We start from the raw sequence: 17293 nt of genomic DNA on the forward strand, positions 1-17293 counted from the left end.
ATGGGCAAAATATAGCAAGAAAAGTAAATGTCATCACATTTCCTAGAAAATATAAGTTTTATATTTGCTTAAATAACTTCTTGCTGCAGTTTCTGCAACTCAAGAGAATGCTGGGATGAATTAATAACTGATAGATTTTTGGCTTGCCAGCAGGCCAAGGAACTATTCTAGTAGTCATGAAGTCACTTCTGTTTCCACAGCAGCAAAATGGTGTTGGGAATGTTGGGGTTTTTCAGAGTTTTAGTAGTTCGCAGTGGCCTGTTAGGGCAACTTCATGCTTATTTTCCAGTGTTGTTACTTCTAGTAGAGAAAATATCACCCTGTAGAAAATGTCACCCTGTAGCCAGTAATTGACTGTCTAGCTGTTAGTTTAGTGACTTTTAGTAAGGATAAGATTAATTTTGGTGCCCTGTATTTCTATGGGAGAACTGACTGATTTAATGGAGGAGGAAGATTATAATTTTGTATTTACCTAAGGACTTTGAAACAGATCTGAAGCTACTGTCTGCCCGCTTCTTGCTTTTGCAAAGTGCTGTTGGTACCATTGACTAACAAATGGCACTGTGTGATTTGAAAGAACATGGATTAATACACTTGGAAAATAGGTATACAGAAATAAGGTTAAAATTTAGTGTTGGTACCCTCAAATTTTTCTTTCCATAAAGTGTAACATTTCTTGATTGTTTTCAAACTCCAAGTCTGCTTTGGCTTGTTTGCCACATAACCTGGAGGGAAGACTTCTTCTGGCAGTCTGCTCAGTTGAACTGTGCTGGTTCAAGATAGTAAACCCCTTTTATTTTACCCCTGTAAAAATGATTGACAGTGTCTTTTGGAACACTTCCAAAATTCTGAGACTTAAAGGTCTAGAGTGGCAGATCATGTTGCAGGTTCTGCAGGACTAATGCTATCTAATGAGAACCTACAGTACTGAAGTAGGTACACTCATGAAAATTTCAAGACCCAAGAACCTACTGATTGTACTGAGATGCTGGTTTATTTTTTTAGACTCAAAAAGTGTGTTATATTTTAAAGAAAAAGTTTTTGGCACTTTTTTTTTCAGACCAAGAGCTCAGGAAACATTAAGGTCCCAGACAAATCCTGTATGTGTTAGCCTACCGTTTTAGATGGGGAATATTTACCTATTTAATGAATTTAGGTCACTAATTCTCCACTGTGCTGAATTATGAGTTTTAGTTACTCTGATCAAATCAGAACATCCCTGTGAGTGTTTTCCTTTTGGTAGGTCGAAGAACCCTTGCTGTTATCACAAAGCTGGATCTCATGGATGCTGGCACTGATGCTATGGATGTGCTCATGGGAAGAGTGATTCCAGTCAAACTTGGCATCATTGGAGTAGTGAATAGGTCTGTGTGGGCACATTGGTGCTATTTTTAAACTGTGTTAATATGAAGCAATGCTTTCTGCTTTTTTAGCCATGAATATAGTTTTAAAAGTAAGGTGACAATGTTAAAATAAACTTCTGAATAAGGAGGTGAGGAGCTTGTTGCTCACTTGTCAAAAGCCTTGTTCTTCCACTCAACCAACTGCTAATGCAGAGAGGAGTAGAGACACTTCTAAAGAACTGTAGTGTCACCACTTCTGCTGTTATCCTTCAGCTTGAGGGGTGCTTATGGTCAGCTGTTCACATTAGCTCTGGTCCAGCACAGGTCCTGTATATATTAGGCCTAACTGCACATGGCTATGATACTGTTTGCTGTATTTTTTTTACATTACTTAGGTCAAATCTCATGTAGTTTTGATAAAAGCATTGCTTAGTCTGTGTATAGTTGCTACCAATACCGATTTGTTGACTATGCTGCATGGAGCAACAAATAAAAACCTTTTTAGCCTAAGGAAGGTGAGTTATGTGTGTAAAGCAAAAGCCAGTTGTTAAATGTTCTGTCCAGAAAAGCAGAAGTGTGAATTATTTTTACTTTGCTTCCATTAACTAGTGTGTAACTCTGCCTTTTACCTTCAGGAGCCAGCTGGATATTAACAATAAGAAGAGTGTGGCTGATTCCATTCGTGACGAGTATGGGTTTCTTCAAAAGAAGTATCCTTCCCTAGCCAATCGAAATGGAACCAAGTATCTTGCTAGAACACTGAACAGGTATTACTTTAAGATAGGAACTGATGTGTTAGACATATGTGCAGACCTTTCTTTTTACCCTTAGTTTCTCTTGTGGTGCTGTGCATTAAAGAAAACCTGGTTCCAAACCCTGGTTCTCTCAGTTTCTGAATTTACTGTAATTTTCCTGAGTAAATGTTTTCCTTTGGTGGTTATTTTGTCTCTCTTGTCTGTTTTGATGGAGATGATAAAGCTGAAACTTTTCTTTCCTTCTAATGAGGGACTGTTTTCTATTTTTAGACTGCTGATGCATCATATCAGGGATTGTTTGCCAGAACTGAAAACCAGAATTAATGTTTTAGCTGCACAGTACCAGTCTCTACTGAACAGCTATGGGGAACCTGTTGAAGACAAAAGTGCTACTTTATTGCAGCTGATCACCAAATTTGCCACAGAATATTGTAACACTATTGAAGGAACAGCAAAATACATAGAGACTTCAGAGCTGTAAGTACAATGTTTTCCTGGAATATTGACTGAGTGGTTAGGTTGACCCAGTGGCTCTTACTGGCTCTCAGCGGTAATATTACTACACACTGGACCATAACATACTCAAAAATGTTTGAATCCAAGCAACTGTAAAAAATGTTTGCAATGAGAGCTTTCTTCTTGTTCGCTACTTCTGTTGTTATTTTCTTCTTTCAGATGTGGTGGAGCCAGAATCTGTTATATTTTTCATGAGACTTTTGGAAGAACTTTAGAATCTGTTGACCCTCTGGGTGGCCTTAACACAATTGACATTCTGACTGCCATTAGAAATGCCACTGTGAGTGTTCTTCCATATTTGTGAGTGTTGTGGCTGTATATTAGATAGGAAACAAAGGTTTAATTCTATGTAAGGGACACAACTTTGAAATGGTTCAGTGTTTTCGTGACAGATTTGGCTTCTTGCTAATACGGGAATTGGTGTTGGTAAGAATTAACAGAGTGAGTTCACTTTTAAGTTTTGCAGTATATAAAATGTTCACTCCTTAGAGCCTGACTTTGAATGTCAGACATGTCACTCTGCTTTTGTACTGTGTCTATTGCATGTGGACAGAGAGGCAGGTTTCTGCATGGTCTTGGAGCATGAGGTACTCTGTAGCAATGATCTGTGTACATGTTCCTATCCTCCTCTAAATGAAAAATGTAAAAGCAGGATTTAGGAACAAGAAAGATGTCATGTTTCGGTTAAAAATTGTTGTATGTGTAGCTAAGCATTGGTCTCTATGGTCATAAATGAAATTACTCCAAACACTGAAACCCACCTATCTTGTTGGTATGGTATTATATGCCCAAGACTGTCCAAGAAATAATGGCAGTTTTTCTCTCTGAAATTAGAAAGAAAATGTCTTTGCCTTTATAATAAATTTCATCTAAATGTGGATCCACAAATGTGAAAAAGCATTGTTCAGATTTATAAGCCTAAAGTGACATGAGTAGGTAGAAATAGCCAAGATTCTATAAGGATGCTGGTTAATCATTGTTTAATACATTTTGTCTTAAAGATAGCACCTTACAGCTTTTATTTTTAAATATTCTTGTAACTTATTTTACTCTTGAGACCTGTTTTGAGTGTCAGGTGTGATCCCTGTGACCTGGTTTATTCTGGGCCTCATGAGATACTACTTCTTAGAAATGCATCTTGTTCTATACACAGTTCAGCAGCTTTTTCCCTCCTTTTGAACCAGGGTCCCCGTCCTGCCTTGTTTGTTCCTGAAGTTTCATTTGAGTTGCTGGTAAAAAGGCAAATCAAACGTTTGGAAGAGCCGAGCTTGCGCTGTGTGGAGCTGGTTCATGAGGAAATGCAGAGGATTATCCAGCACTGTAGTAATTACAGTACACAGGTAAAAATGCATCCTTTAGAATTGGGTTTGTAATTGCTGGCATGTGTGTGTCTGTGTAATTACTTGCTTAAAAACTCCTGGAAGTCTCACCAGTAAAATTTTGGTTTGTTTCTAGGAATTACTGAGGTTTCCTAAATTGCACGATGCCATAGTTGAAGTAGTGACCTGTCTTTTGCGTAGGAGACTTCCTGTCACAAATGAAATGGTGAGTTTCCATCTACTGTAATTTTGCTGGTAAAAGTGCATGTTTTCTGGAGTCTCGATGCTTCTGTTTGCAGTGTCAGGAACCCAAGTAATAAAAGTAATCTTAGCTTAGTTGTTAAATTTATAGTTATTTAATATGTACACATTTTGAATCTTCTTCTATATTAGAATGTAGATACATAAAAAACAAAGGGGTGGGTTAAGCATGTTGTCCCCTATGTTTCAATTTTCCAAGAAGAATTTTACTAGAACTTCAATTTAACATCTTCTAGTCTTCCTCATATAGGTTATTTCCCTCCCTTGTAACAGAAGCTGTGCATTCACTGTAGCGTTTGGGATGCAGTGATGAAAATTAAATTGTAATCCTTATTCTGTGTGTTTCAGAGGCTTGTAATGCCCTTTAGCTAGTGAAAACTGAAAGTTCAACTTGTACCTTTAAATAAATATGTTTTAATATTAAAGTCTGATTTGGACTGCCTGTTGGGGAGGAAAGTGTGTTTCAGTATTTCACTCTGCATTTGATGTGAAAAGCAAAAATTGTTTTGCATATTTACTATCCCTCATAGTGCCATCTCCTACTGGTTCACATGTTGTAGGTGGTTTGTGGCTGAATGATCTCTTGCTATGGGCAGTTAAGCTGTTCTTCCTAATGTTGTAGGTCATTGCTCTGCACTGGCATTAGGTTTACTCCCTGAATCTGTGAATGTCTTGCATTGCAGGTTCATAATCTGGTGGCCATTGAGTTAGCGTATATCAATACCAAACATCCAGACTTCGCCGATGCCTGTGGGTTAATGAATAACAACATAGAGGTAAGAAAATATGTTCTCTTAAAAAGTTTGTCTCTTTAAATGAAAGTGAAATTGATAAAGTAACAAATGCTTCGACTTCCTTCATTGAAGCACAGTTCTACATTTTTAGGTATTGGAAATGTGATGAATTATGGTGTATACTCTAGTGATCTGTGGATTTGTTAATTTCTATTGCATATTACTTTCAGGAACACTGGTTGATATTCCACTGAAAGGATTCTGCCTATTTTTCAGTCTGGAAAATAAGATGGGCACCTAATTGAGTGTTGCCTATGAAATGACATTTTTTAAGGGGAAGTTTAAATATGTAGCTGTGAAATGATGTTTAATGTTGAAGTAATTGCATTTGGTCTCTGACACAATGTATCAATAATGTTCCTCTCATTCATGAAAGGATAATACAAGTATTGTTTCCTCTGTTCAGGATCTAATTTCTTCTTGCTTTTGGTATTGTTCTTGAATCTGTGTTTCCACACTTCAGTCTCCCTGAGACATTCTCTCCATCAGTCTCCCATCAGAAATCTTGTGTTTTTCAAGCCCAGCTCTGATGGATAATACTTGTTGCTACTACCATCATCCTGTAGAAGCAGTCCAACAACCAATCTGGTGTTGTTGCAATACTTCACTTCTCTGCCTAAGAGCTTGTTAATACCCTTGTGTTTATCCAACACATCGTTTTCATTCATCACAGAATCATAGAATGGCTTGGGTTGGAAGGTCATGCAAGGTCATCTCGTCCCAACCCCCCTGCCATGTGCAGGGCCACATTCGTCTAGACCAGGTTGCTCAGAGCCCCATCCAACTGGCTTTGAACACTTCCAGGAATGGGGCATCCACACGTCTCTGGGCGGCCTGTGCCAGTGCCTCACCACCCTCACAGTAAAGAATTTCTTCCTGTGGAATATGTAATTTAAACCTACTCTCTTCCAGTTTGAAGCCATTCCCCCTTGTCTTGTCACTACATGTTCTTGTAGTGTTCCTTTTCTAAATGCTTCCATTACAATTTCTACTCTTTAGTTTTAACCTTTTACTTCCTTCTATACATATATTTTTTACTGACTAGGTATGCATTTGAATTTGCCTTGGTAGACTGCTCTTTAATCTAGTTCAAAAACAATGTGTATGGAAACTGCTGAGAGTACAGAAATTAAGACCTCATGAAGCTGAACATACAAGATTTTATCATCATGTGTTACTTAAACTAGTTCTTTCCTAATGTTTTCCTAAACAGAACATTGAAATTTTTTAAGAACCTAATCATGTAAACCCAAGCCTTATTTGGTGGACGCTCAATTGTTAATTTCAAGCAAGATCAGATATTTCTTTGTCCTGATTGCTTCAAACTCTGTTTTGCTATGAAGCGAATTCTGCCTCCTCCTTTGTTTCAGGCTAATCATGTGCTGGCCACAGAATCAAATCCTTTAGAGTACTTGGAGGATTTACAGCTTAATGAGGGCTGTAGGGTATCTGTGCTGAGCCAAATTGTGTAGCTTTGATGTTGTTTTTTAAAGGCTCAGGTTTTGATTATGGAGTGTGGTGCAAAAAAACTGCAAAACTTGTTATACTGAGAATTTAGTTTGGACCAGGTATTCAAAGTATCCAAATAATCCAGGGTTTATAGACCACAGTATTAGCATGGCACTGGATGAGATGAAATGACTTGTGTTTCTAAAATGGAAGTCATATGTAAAATGTGAATCTTGCCTCTGTGTTGATACAGAGTAATACATAATTGAGGTCTTGCTGGGTTGTTTTTAAAGGAACAAAGGCGGAACAGGTTAGCCCGGGAATTGCCTTCGGCTGTGTCACGAGACAAAGTAAGTAAATGTTTGATTTTATTTTTTATATAAAGTTTAATGCATTCTCCTAGATCCATTCGAAGTACTGGAAATTTTGAAATGTTGCCCTATTAACAGTCTTGGGAGCTTCCTTCCAGGTATTGAGTTTTTTCCTTTCAGTTTCCTAACATAGAAGTGGAATGTCATTTTCTTAAAAAGATGAAATTTTTGGGAGGTTTTAAATCTGGTATTTCTGACGACTTGTCTATAAATGTAATGTTACACTTACTACTTGAATGTCATCTCAGGTAAGGTATAAAATGCCTGCAGATGTTGAAGACAGACTCAGAACTTTCATGCTTAAGTTTATAGCTGAGACACACTGATTTCAAAGATAAACAAGTGATTAAAAAATGTCCAGTGTGCCAACATTGTGAATTGTGGTTGGTTTTTGTTTTTTTAAGTCACTCTTAAAACTGCAGTTTATTGCAGTCTTACTTTCTTTGGGAGAAGATGTTGGAGGTGACATTTTCAGTTGTTCATCATAATCCAGTCATGTATTCTGTTTCTGGAGCTTGCTTAATTTTACCAGGTTTTGGGATTAGTGCAATGACAGGGATGGAAGAATTGAACAAGTGTCATAGAAAATATTGTCTAGCTGTAGAAAAGAATAGTCTGACAATAAGCTGGAATTTTAGACAATTATTTAATACTATGTGAAGTATTTAGAATTCAAAGGTAGAGAGTATAGTTTAAGATCCTCATGAGGTCATAACAGGAGTTTCCACAGCTGATAGAAATCTGTTCACTAAGTTGGTTACCTTAAAAAGTGAGATGAAGTCCCAGAGGAGATCTAATACTACTGCCTTGAATCAGTCTAAGACAATTGATGGATGAACTGGGAATTTAAGGTAGCTAACTAGAGACTGCTTTCAGTGCTCTTTGAGCCTTCTTTTTGTTGATTTCATATTTATATTATCAGCATAGGAGCTGAAATGAAATTGAAGATCAGATAATCCAAAAGTCTCTTAACTGTCTTGGAGATGCTTTCCCTCCCCCGCCCCCACTTTTTTTTTTTGTGCTTCTATTACAGTTGTTCTTGCAAATTCAAGATATTTCTTTTCCAGATTTTGGAAGATGCTAGTAGATAAAAGTATATGAAATTTGCTAGGTAAATTCGGTGGTCTTCAGTTGAATTGTTTTTTTTTCCCCTCCCTGCATTTTTTACCTTCCTTAGTCTACTAAAGCTCCAGGTGCATTGGCACCTGCTTCCCAGGAGACTGTTACTGCTGCTTCTGCTGAGGCTGATGGCAAGGTCTGTCTTGATTTTTCCTCTAAGCACTGCATGCACGTTTCTGTTGTGGTGCATCCCAGAAGTAAGGAAAGCAGTTTGTCTCTAGTGCTCTGTCCTACCCAGTCTGGATGTCCTACCCAGTGTGGATTACTTGGCACTCCTGATTTTATGTGCAGTGGCATGTCAAGACATGCCATGAGGTGGCCAAGTCACTGCTTTCTCTTTGAACTCTTGTTTGCAATATATTATGGTGCAAATATGCAGCGTAATTTGCCTCAAACTGTCAATAGATTGTTTGGTGCAACAGTATCGTAATAAAAGTCTTCAGCATGGCTGTTAAACTGCATGTTTTTAATGTGTTGACAGTTAAAGAAGGAGGACAGAAGATAAGCTAAAATGTGAGTTTCCTGCTTCCTGCAGGGAATCTTTACAGGCTTTGTTCAAACTGAACCTCCTTTGTGTTGTTTCACATAATTGTTGAATCCCTGGTTTACCTATATTTGTGAAATGTGTTCTGCTGTGTTTTTTTACATGTTAGGTGTGCTGTCTCTTGTGTTAAAATAACAGCTCGTTATTACTCTGAAGGCTTTTCTGCTAATTGCTGTTGCTTGGAGTCAGAAAAGATGGGCAGTCACAAGTTTGTGTATTAGGTGTACCAAGGGGACTCAGGCTTTCTGCTTTATTGTACATTCAGATTTTAGTGCAAAGTTTCCATTTGTGTCCTGAGCAAAGTTGTTAAAGTCAAAGTCTAGTCAATAGTAGAATTTTAACTATTATTTTCATCAATGTTTTAGAGGTTTTGATATGCTGCAAAAATTAAAAAGAAATTAAGAGCCACAGTGATGTGTTGTGACTTAAGAAGTTGCAGGAAGCTGCCAGATTTGGTTTGCATTTCCCATAAAATCTGTCTTCTGTTAGATGATCCATTTCACACACTCTTGTGTAGCTGTGTTTCTGATACTACTTTGGAGGTAGAGCAGGCTCCACAGTAACACAGAATGAGTGGCATTTTTGTCATTTTGAACAACTGTCTTGCAATCAGAAATCATGCAGTGGAGCTTCTTTAACAATAATTTTATTAGCAGAGTTTGATTTGAATTCTTAGTGTGTTCTACAATGCCTCTGAGCAGTTGAGCAATTTAAATAAAATTTCTGATGTGCACAGGTTAGCTGGGTTTCCTCCTGTATGCTACTGTTGTTATTCTATTTACTATGCTTTGTTTCTCACTTTGTTTTTAGATTTAAGATCAGCCCGTAGTGTTTAATTGTACATACAATAGATAAATTTAGCTTTTTTCCTCCTAAATCTGAAGCAAGACATAAATAATAGTACAAAGCCTTGAATGACCTTGAATGTTTTTCAAACAGGAGTAGATTTTAAAGCACAGTAGTAAATAGAACAGAGATTAGGCTTGTGGAAACATACAACATAAAAATTGCCCCTATTCAACATCAAAATAAACTTTGAGGTTTTTTAATACTAATTAACATAGGGTGGATACCACCCACTAATATTTCTTTTGTCCAGTGATTCCTAATGTTTAAGAGTTGGTGTTACATCTTTTTCTCAGGAGATATGTGAGTCATTCTTTTTCTGGAACTTCCCAGATTCTCTGATCTTCACTTCCAGAGGATGAAGATTTTTGTTTTGATTTGTTACAAAAACCTTCTGTAAATTCTCACAGCACAAATATGTTCATAGCTGTGGTACCTTGAAACAAAAACGTGCATATTTTTTAACCGTTACTGTAAGAAACTTCAGTTTGTACTTAAATAAAACTTGAAGAATTTAAATTCAAGTATTGCAAGAGCTGTGGTGATCTTCAAAATATGCTTTCAGAATGATCCTGATAGCATAGGATGTGTGGTAAAAGCCAAATGACTTAGAAAGACCACCCCATATTTCAGAAGTGATTTGTAGACCCCTAAAATGCTGTGGAGCTTCTCTGTGTGAGACATTTTCATACCCTTTTTTAGGGAGAATATGAGTTTTAAAAGCTTTCACTTTACTGGTACCTTTTGTCAGCTGTAACCAACAAAGGGAGAATAAATGTGGGGAATGTGAAGAACAGAATGAAGGGAATATACCTATGAAAATCTCTTTTTTTTTTTAGTGAGTTTTACCTGTAGTGATTTGATCAGACACTTCTTTACAGTGCCCAAGTTCTAATTCTGCCACGTTTTTTCAATGTGCTGTTTGTGCAGACTCCCTCTGTAGCATCAGATGCATCTCAGGAGTCTGGAACAGGCAACTGGAGAGGAATGCTAAAACCCTCCAAAGCAGAAGAAGTATCAGCAGAGGAAAAATCCAAGCCAGCTGCAGCCCTACCTGCTAGTCCTCAAAAAGGACATGCTGTAAACCTCTTAGATGTGGTGAGTCATGGAAGACAAATTCCTTTTCTTTGTAGTTCAGGCTCAGGAAAGAAAACATCTGAATTCCAGATCTTGTAACTTTGCTGCTAATATGTGGTTTTTTTGTAAATAATTCCCATATAGCAGCAGGGAGCTCTAGCCAGTCTCTCTGCTTTGCTACTTGCCCAACCACAATCTCCCTGCAACCTCCCTGCCACCTCCCTGCCTGCTCCAGTTTCAGCATAAGACTGGGATAATTGGCTTCCTTTCACAAATTTCTGTGCAAGTGAACTCCTTGTCTAGATAGGTGTTGGTACAGAAACAAATCTCAGCTCAACTCAAATTCCTGCTCTTCTTTTGCTGAAGTTGAATGTTTTTATTAGATGAGGAGAATCATTAAAGACAAAACCCACTTAAATTAAAAACAGATGGAGATACTTGAAGTATTTGGAGAGCCTTAGAAAAAATGTAGTGGTGCCCTCTGACCTTTGTTTCACCCATCTGGATTTTGATATGTCTCTAGTTCTATTTCTGAAGAATTACAGGTTTGTTGCAAGACAGGTTACATCTATCAAACTCAGGCTAAAAGAGCAGTAGTTACAGTTTTATTTACAGATGCAAATGAGCAGAATTGGTAATCTGAGGGTTTTATTTTTTCACACAGCCTGTACCTGTTGCACGCAAACTTTCTGCCCGGGAGCAACGAGATTGTGAAGTGATTGAACGACTTATTAAATCTTACTTCCTTATTGTCAGGAAGAACATTCAGGACAGGTAAACCCAAACTTCCTTGAAATACTTAAGCCATACAAATACTGTTTTTCAAGTTATATATATATAATCTTGCTATTTTTATCATGTTCTTATGTTTGTAAGAAGAGAGAAAATACATTTATTTTTTAGAAGGGCCAGCAGCAGTAAAACTTGACCCTTCACAGAATTAAAAAGTTAGAAGAAGCACTTGTTTTCTCTAATGGTTTCAAGTTCTGTATAATATTAAGTAAAAGGTTTAATTATTTAGGAGGTGCCTGCTTTTCTGGAGGATGCTTCAATTCACATGGATGATTTGCAGCAAATAACTGGAATAAACTCTAGGTGCTGTGTACCCCTAACAGAATTTAGCTTTGCTATCCTGTTATTTCAAATGGGAAGGTCAAATAGGAACTAGTGTGGCTCAGTTTTCTAGCATTTAGCTATAAGGATGGAAACAGCATAAAAAAGTTCTTTCTACCATGGAAAATGCCTTTAAAGTTTTGCTTAAAAAATGTCCTACTTTTTCTTTAATGAGGAATTCTGTAAAATTTTTTTTGCTTCTGTCTTTGTGGAAAGGTCTAACTTCATATATATTTATATTTTTATGTATGTGGGAAATTTGGGGGGGAGGGAAATACAGGAATCTGGAAACCAGATTTTAGAGCAGGTTAGTGAGATCATAGGTGTTTTAGTCTATCCAGTAAACTAATACCTTCAATATAATTTTTAGTATTTCATGTCAGGGAAGTGCTTTGTTTACCTTAACTTTACTGCACTGTTTGTACTATGTCATATCAGAGATACGAATTATTTCTTTGCCTTTTTCCTTTCCCATTTACACATAAAATTTGATTTTAGGGTTGACATACTTAAATGTGTGTCATCCCTAGCACAGTAGAAACAGGTTGGTTTCTAATGAGCAAAGTAATCTATTTATTCTTATTTTGTGTTTTATACTATTCATGTTTTTTACAATGCAGCTATTCTATTTAGAAGAAATTCATTTTATATGAATTAGTTCTGCTCTTACATTGTACATGATGCTGCTTTTACTTGAGACAGTTTTTATTTATGGTAGTGATAGATTCCTGGTAGTTTGAGCCAAGCTTGTGTGTAGCTGCTTGCCCTCATTGTGCATTCTTCGAACTGGAACAGATCTGGTTTTGAATAATTAGTTTAAAGAAACAATCTCTATGTGCTTGTAGTGTGCCAAAGGCAGTGATGCATTTTCTGGTGAACCACGTGAAGGACACTCTCCAGAGTGAGCTGGTGGGCCAGCTGTATAAATCCCTGTTGCTGGATGACCTTCTCACTGAGTCTGAGGACATGGCACAGCGCAGGAAAGAGGCAGCTGACATGCTAAAGGTAATGAAGAGATCAGGAGCTCATGGCAGTAGTTAACCATATCAATGTGAAGCTTTTTGAAGATTCGTCTTCCCTTTACTGCTTTTTAAGACTATGCCTGTGTATTCCTTTTCTCTGCTAGAGGAATTGAAACCAATACATGACCAGAAAGGATTACATATGAGCTTTTAAATCTGCAGTTTAGCAGGCTAGATATAAAGTAGGTACAGTTTCTCCTTTAAGTTTTACAGCACTAAAACAGTGTATGGTGAAAAAGTGTGCCCTTCTTGAGAATTTAATGGGTTGCTACTCATTTCATAATGAAACTGATTAGCTTTGATTTGATTTTTAACTTTACACTTCCCAGACTGCTGCTGTTATGTCCCTGGGAAATCTCTCCAGCCAAACTAACTAGCTCTGGCTTTTGTGTGTTCCTGTGTGCAGGCCCTGCAGCGAGCCAGCCAGATCATTGCAGAGATCCGTGAGACACATCTTTGGTGAAGACTGTATCAGCCACACTATTTATATGCATTGGAGGTTACATTGGCTTGACAATTGCTAGGCATGGTATACGGAGTAGAATTTTTATTTATGAACTCTTCTTATCTGTGTACTGCAACTGTGTAAATCTGCTCATGTAAAGACAGTTGGTTTGATTTGCAAACAGAAAAATATGCTGTATTTTGCAAAAGAAGTCGTATTTAATCCATATAATAAATGGCTCTAAATGTTTCCTTACCAGGTTTCTGGTGCAAATTAAAGCAGACCAAGTCTTCTGTCTCAGTGACAGTCTCATTTGAACTTGGGGAAAAATGTTCAAGTTCCAGTGCCTGACTTGCTGAACAGGTTGCGTGTGGTTAAGACGGCCGGTGTAGTCTTGTGGCATAGTTTTAAGCTGCTTTTCCAGTAGAAGTTCCAATACTGTGAAGAAAAGAGAGCACCGAGTATTTTCTTTCATGAATATATTGCATGCACTGTGACAGATGGAGGTCTCCATTTTATAGCACAGTAGAGATGTCGAGCGTATTACTATGTATGTGTGTTCCCTTTTTTTTCCTTTGTTCCCAAATGTTTGAGTGGCAGACAAAACTTCAGACTTGATTTAATGGAGTATCATGTAGGAAGAATTAGCCTGGAGCTTGTGAACAATAACAGCCTACTGAAAAGTGGGTGCAGAGTTCTTAATGTGCACTGGAGCTTGTGTATGAATGTTGGGGTTTATAATCAGGCACAAGGACACCTTCCCCTTCCTCCCCCCTGGGACCAAGCCCCTGGACCATCTGATAGTAAACTTGCTCTGGCAGAACGGAAAAATAAAAATGGATTTCAAAACTGTCATGGGATAATAAGCGTTTCTTTTAAAAATAGATGAAGTTGGCCAGGGAGAAGGGGATGCCCACAACTTCTGCAAATTTTGGAATGTATGACAGTATGAAAGAAAGTCTGTGGAATTGGAATATTTATATCAGAGATTACAGTTGCTTTTGAGGAAATTTTATTGTGCTGTAAGTAGCTTTTTTTTTGAGGACAATCGTAAAATTATGAAATTTTTAGGTTGGAGATTAAGTTGATGAGGGTTTTTTTTTTTCTTCTGATTATAATTCATACAGGTAACTATTGATCACACTAGCCTTGAAAAAGTAAACATTTTAATTTTTATGAATAAAAATTTATTTAAACTACAGCCAGCATACTTGCATGTACTTTTCAAGCAAATTCACTCTTTTTGTATAAAGTGAAAATGTTTACTATAGTGTTGCTGATATTTTTTCTTTAACACAACTTGCATGAAATACAGGACACTGCTTTTAACCTCCATGGCTTGATTTCATGGGATTGGGCCAAGATAGTGAGGTTTTTATTACCATATGCAGTTCCTTCCCCCTGAAATCAGTTAGCAAAAATGGAATTCCTTTTGTAAGCTGCTAAAGATTGAATTAAAAATTCAGTTTACAAGAAGCTCTGTTTAAAAACTTAACTTTTCTCATGGTGATCTTCAATTTGGCATCAGTATAAGCACAAGGAGTTAAGTCTGACAGATGCAACTTTTGGATACTTTGTGTATGATCTGAGGAATTCAGAACACAGAAATATATTGTGTATTTTTAAACAGACTAAAAAGTCATGGTATGCATAATGTATGCATTATGTATAATGAATACAAAGGAGGTACTTTTATCTTGCATTGTATCCAGGGATGGTAGTTCTCAGATTTAAGAAATATGATTGAAGTGCAAACCACTTTTCAAATCATCTTTGGTGATCAGTGAAAGCTTTTAAGTTTTGTCCAAAGCATTACATTTCTGTTTGGAATTCACCTGACACCTCTCTCCCTTTTGCTTTCAACATCCAAGAAGTTTTCAACAAGGTAGTGCCGTCCATAAGTGATCTGCTACCTAAGCTTTAACTCCCAAAGTTCAGTCAGCAGTCTCTTGTGAAGAAATACTCGGACTTGTAAAGTTTTGAAATGCTGCATAACGCAAATGAATTTCATTTATTGAAGAAATTCTTGCAAGTGATACCTGGCTCTGTAATGTCATGTGAAATTTCCAGTGTTAATTTGGTTTCTGAAATGTTACGACTTTTTTTGTTTAAGTTTCACAAAAAGTTTCAATTTGGTTATGTTTGAGTGCCAAGAAATGAACTTGATTTGTAATCCTTAATGCAAGTCTTTGAAAGTCCATGCTGTAACAATCCTGTTATTTAATAAACAGATAATACACAAAATTAATTACGCCAGAAATAGTTTTGAACTGACTTGTTCTGGTGGCAGGACTTATGTGCTCTTGTAAGCCAATAGTGTAAATACCTATATTTGTACAGTCTTGTGATTGCACTTGCTGTCATTCAGTTCTGCATTCTTAGTTCATGAATAGTTCCATAACTCACAGTGTTGACAGGCTATTTGTGGCTGTTGATAGGTTTGAAATAAGCTGTGTTCTGGAACTGAACTAAAATACTTCAAATGCCACTGTTACTACTAGCATTAAAAGAAATTATGGGGAAGCTGTGGGAAAAAGCCTAAAGAGAGCAGCAACTGAAAAATTCCCAGTAGACTGATGGTTTACAACTGTCTTCTAGATCACCTTATTTAATTTAAACTTGTGCATTGATGACAAAATTATTTCCAGTTTTAGCTAACTTGCTCTCCAGTGAGGAGAGAATCATGGAGGGAAAAACCCACTCTAGCCAAGCTCAGATTGGTAAATGTCTGACATTATTACCTGAGCTATTGTAGTCCTGCTGTAACTAAAATAGAACTATATAATATAAGTAAATATCACAGTATCCCAGTGTGAATCCAGTTTGTCAGTGTTTTTTAGGCACGTTCAAATTTTACTTAGTGGAACAGATGGGTAATGGGGGTGGTGGTGTCTGTGTGCTTTAGACCTTATTCTGAAGTCAACAGAGCAGACCTGCCTTTATTCAATACTTTGTGGATAAATGACAGATGCCAGATTGGATATGGCAAATCAGGTCCCTGTTTTATGGATCAGAGCAGGGGAAAGAAACAACTTGCCAGTTTGTTGTGCCCCTATTGGGAACTTGAATGGAATTATCCTGAGTAAATTTTTTTTTTCTGCAGTTTTCTCCTTCAGCTGTGAGAGCAATGGGTAGCTGGTGTTTTCTGTAGTTACTGAAGATCTCCACTGCATTTGCTTTTTGTTGCTGATTAAAGTGTGCTTTGAGGTGAGAGGTAGAGGATTGCTTCCTTACAGTTTAATACCACTCGAACATGGTTTTGTGCTCAATGACACTGTTTAAACTAGTGAAGGTGCTTTCATGCTCCCATAGTTTTGAGTTTACCTGCTGCATGCCCTTTCACCCTTTACCTCTTGACTACCAGTTGCTGCATAAGGTTAAATTCAAGTCTTCCAGGTTTTGCTGTATGAATGTTTTTGGTGGGGCTTTTTTAGTTTGTTGGTTCTGGGTTTTTTAAAAATATCTTGCCCAAATAATTACTTTTCTTTTTGCACTTTCAAGTCACACAGTTGTAGCCATGTTAAATACTTTAATAACTAACTCCTTGTTCACATCTGAACAAACTTGAACAATCTCTGATTACCTAAACATACCTGTATATGAGAAATAAGCCCCAGGCTAAGAAAGAATAGTTGGTTTTCCCAGTCATCCTTGATCCTTCGCCCAGGTTCAAATGCTCAGTTGTGATGGCCCTGTATGGTCATGGCAAGTAGTGGTTGTATCCAGCTGTTTCTCTGGTAAGAGTCAGGGAAGGGTTTGGATTGCTAGGACTTGTTCAAAGGCAAGCATGGACTAAATTTCTTGGGGTTTATGAATCTTACTAGAAACCTTGCATGCTAAGAACTTTATTCCTTTTTTATTTATTTCTAAAAAAAAAAAAAATTTTACTAATTTATTCGAAGTGGATATACGTGCACCTGCATCATTTGGAGATGACAGGAAACAGGCAGGAAAAAGATTAGACATGAAACAGTACTTCCTGGAGTTTTTCCTTCAACCAGAAAGAACCTCTCAAATGTGCTCTGCTGTATTTCTCTGGAGGTGAACATGGGTATGAACCTGGTATATTTTGGTCCCAGGTGCATGTTTGATTTGCTTCAATGCTTCTGTCATTTAAGGAACAAGGTGGCTGTGTTAGGTGGATGAACTTAACTTTCCCTTCCCTTCCCTTCCCTTCCCTTCCCTTCCCTTCCCTTCCCTTCCCTTCCCTTCCCTTCCCTTCCCTTCCCTTCCCTTCCCTTCCCTTCCCTTCCCTTCCCTTCCCTTCCCTTCCCTTCCCTTCCCCCTTTTCCTCCATGTGCTTTTTTTGAGGTAGAAAT

The 17293-nt window shown here is 37.4% G+C and overlaps 1 protein-coding gene across 4 annotated transcripts in view; it reads left to right on the top strand.

Moving 5' to 3' along the window:
- The window catches only part of DNM1L (dynamin 1 like), a 36301-nt gene extending 21079 nt beyond the window's left edge, over nt 1-15222 (top strand). For 2 of the 4 annotated variants that reach the window (XM_039570479.1, XM_039570480.1), the window contains 13 exons: nt 1244-1364; nt 1979-2110; nt 2369-2575; nt 2774-2894; nt 3799-3954; nt 4070-4159; nt 4878-4970; nt 6731-6787; nt 7986-8063; nt 10248-10415; nt 11059-11168; nt 12353-12512; nt 12936-15222. In XM_039570479.1, coding sequence (XP_039426413.1) covers nt 1244-1364; nt 1979-2110; nt 2369-2575; nt 2774-2894; nt 3799-3954; nt 4070-4159; nt 4878-4970; nt 6731-6787; nt 7986-8063; nt 10248-10415; nt 11059-11168; nt 12353-12512; nt 12936-12992 — 1550 coding nt within the window. In that variant the 3' untranslated portion in view covers nt 12993-15222. The remainder of the gene's footprint in view (nt 1-1243; nt 1365-1978; nt 2111-2368; nt 2576-2773; nt 2895-3798; nt 3955-4069; nt 4160-4877; nt 4971-6730; nt 6788-7985; nt 8064-10247; nt 10416-11058; nt 11169-12352; nt 12513-12935) is intronic. The other 2 variants (XM_039570481.1, XM_039570482.1) reach the window with 1 other exon arrangement.
- Nucleotides 15223-17293: the final 2071 nt, after the last annotated feature.

The sequence above is a fragment of the Corvus cornix genome, chromosome 1A (assembly GCF_000738735.6).
Source record: "Corvus cornix cornix isolate S_Up_H32 chromosome 1A, ASM73873v5, whole genome shotgun sequence".
In the NCBI taxonomy this organism is placed as follows: Eukaryota; Metazoa; Chordata; class Aves; order Passeriformes; family Corvidae; genus Corvus; species Corvus cornix.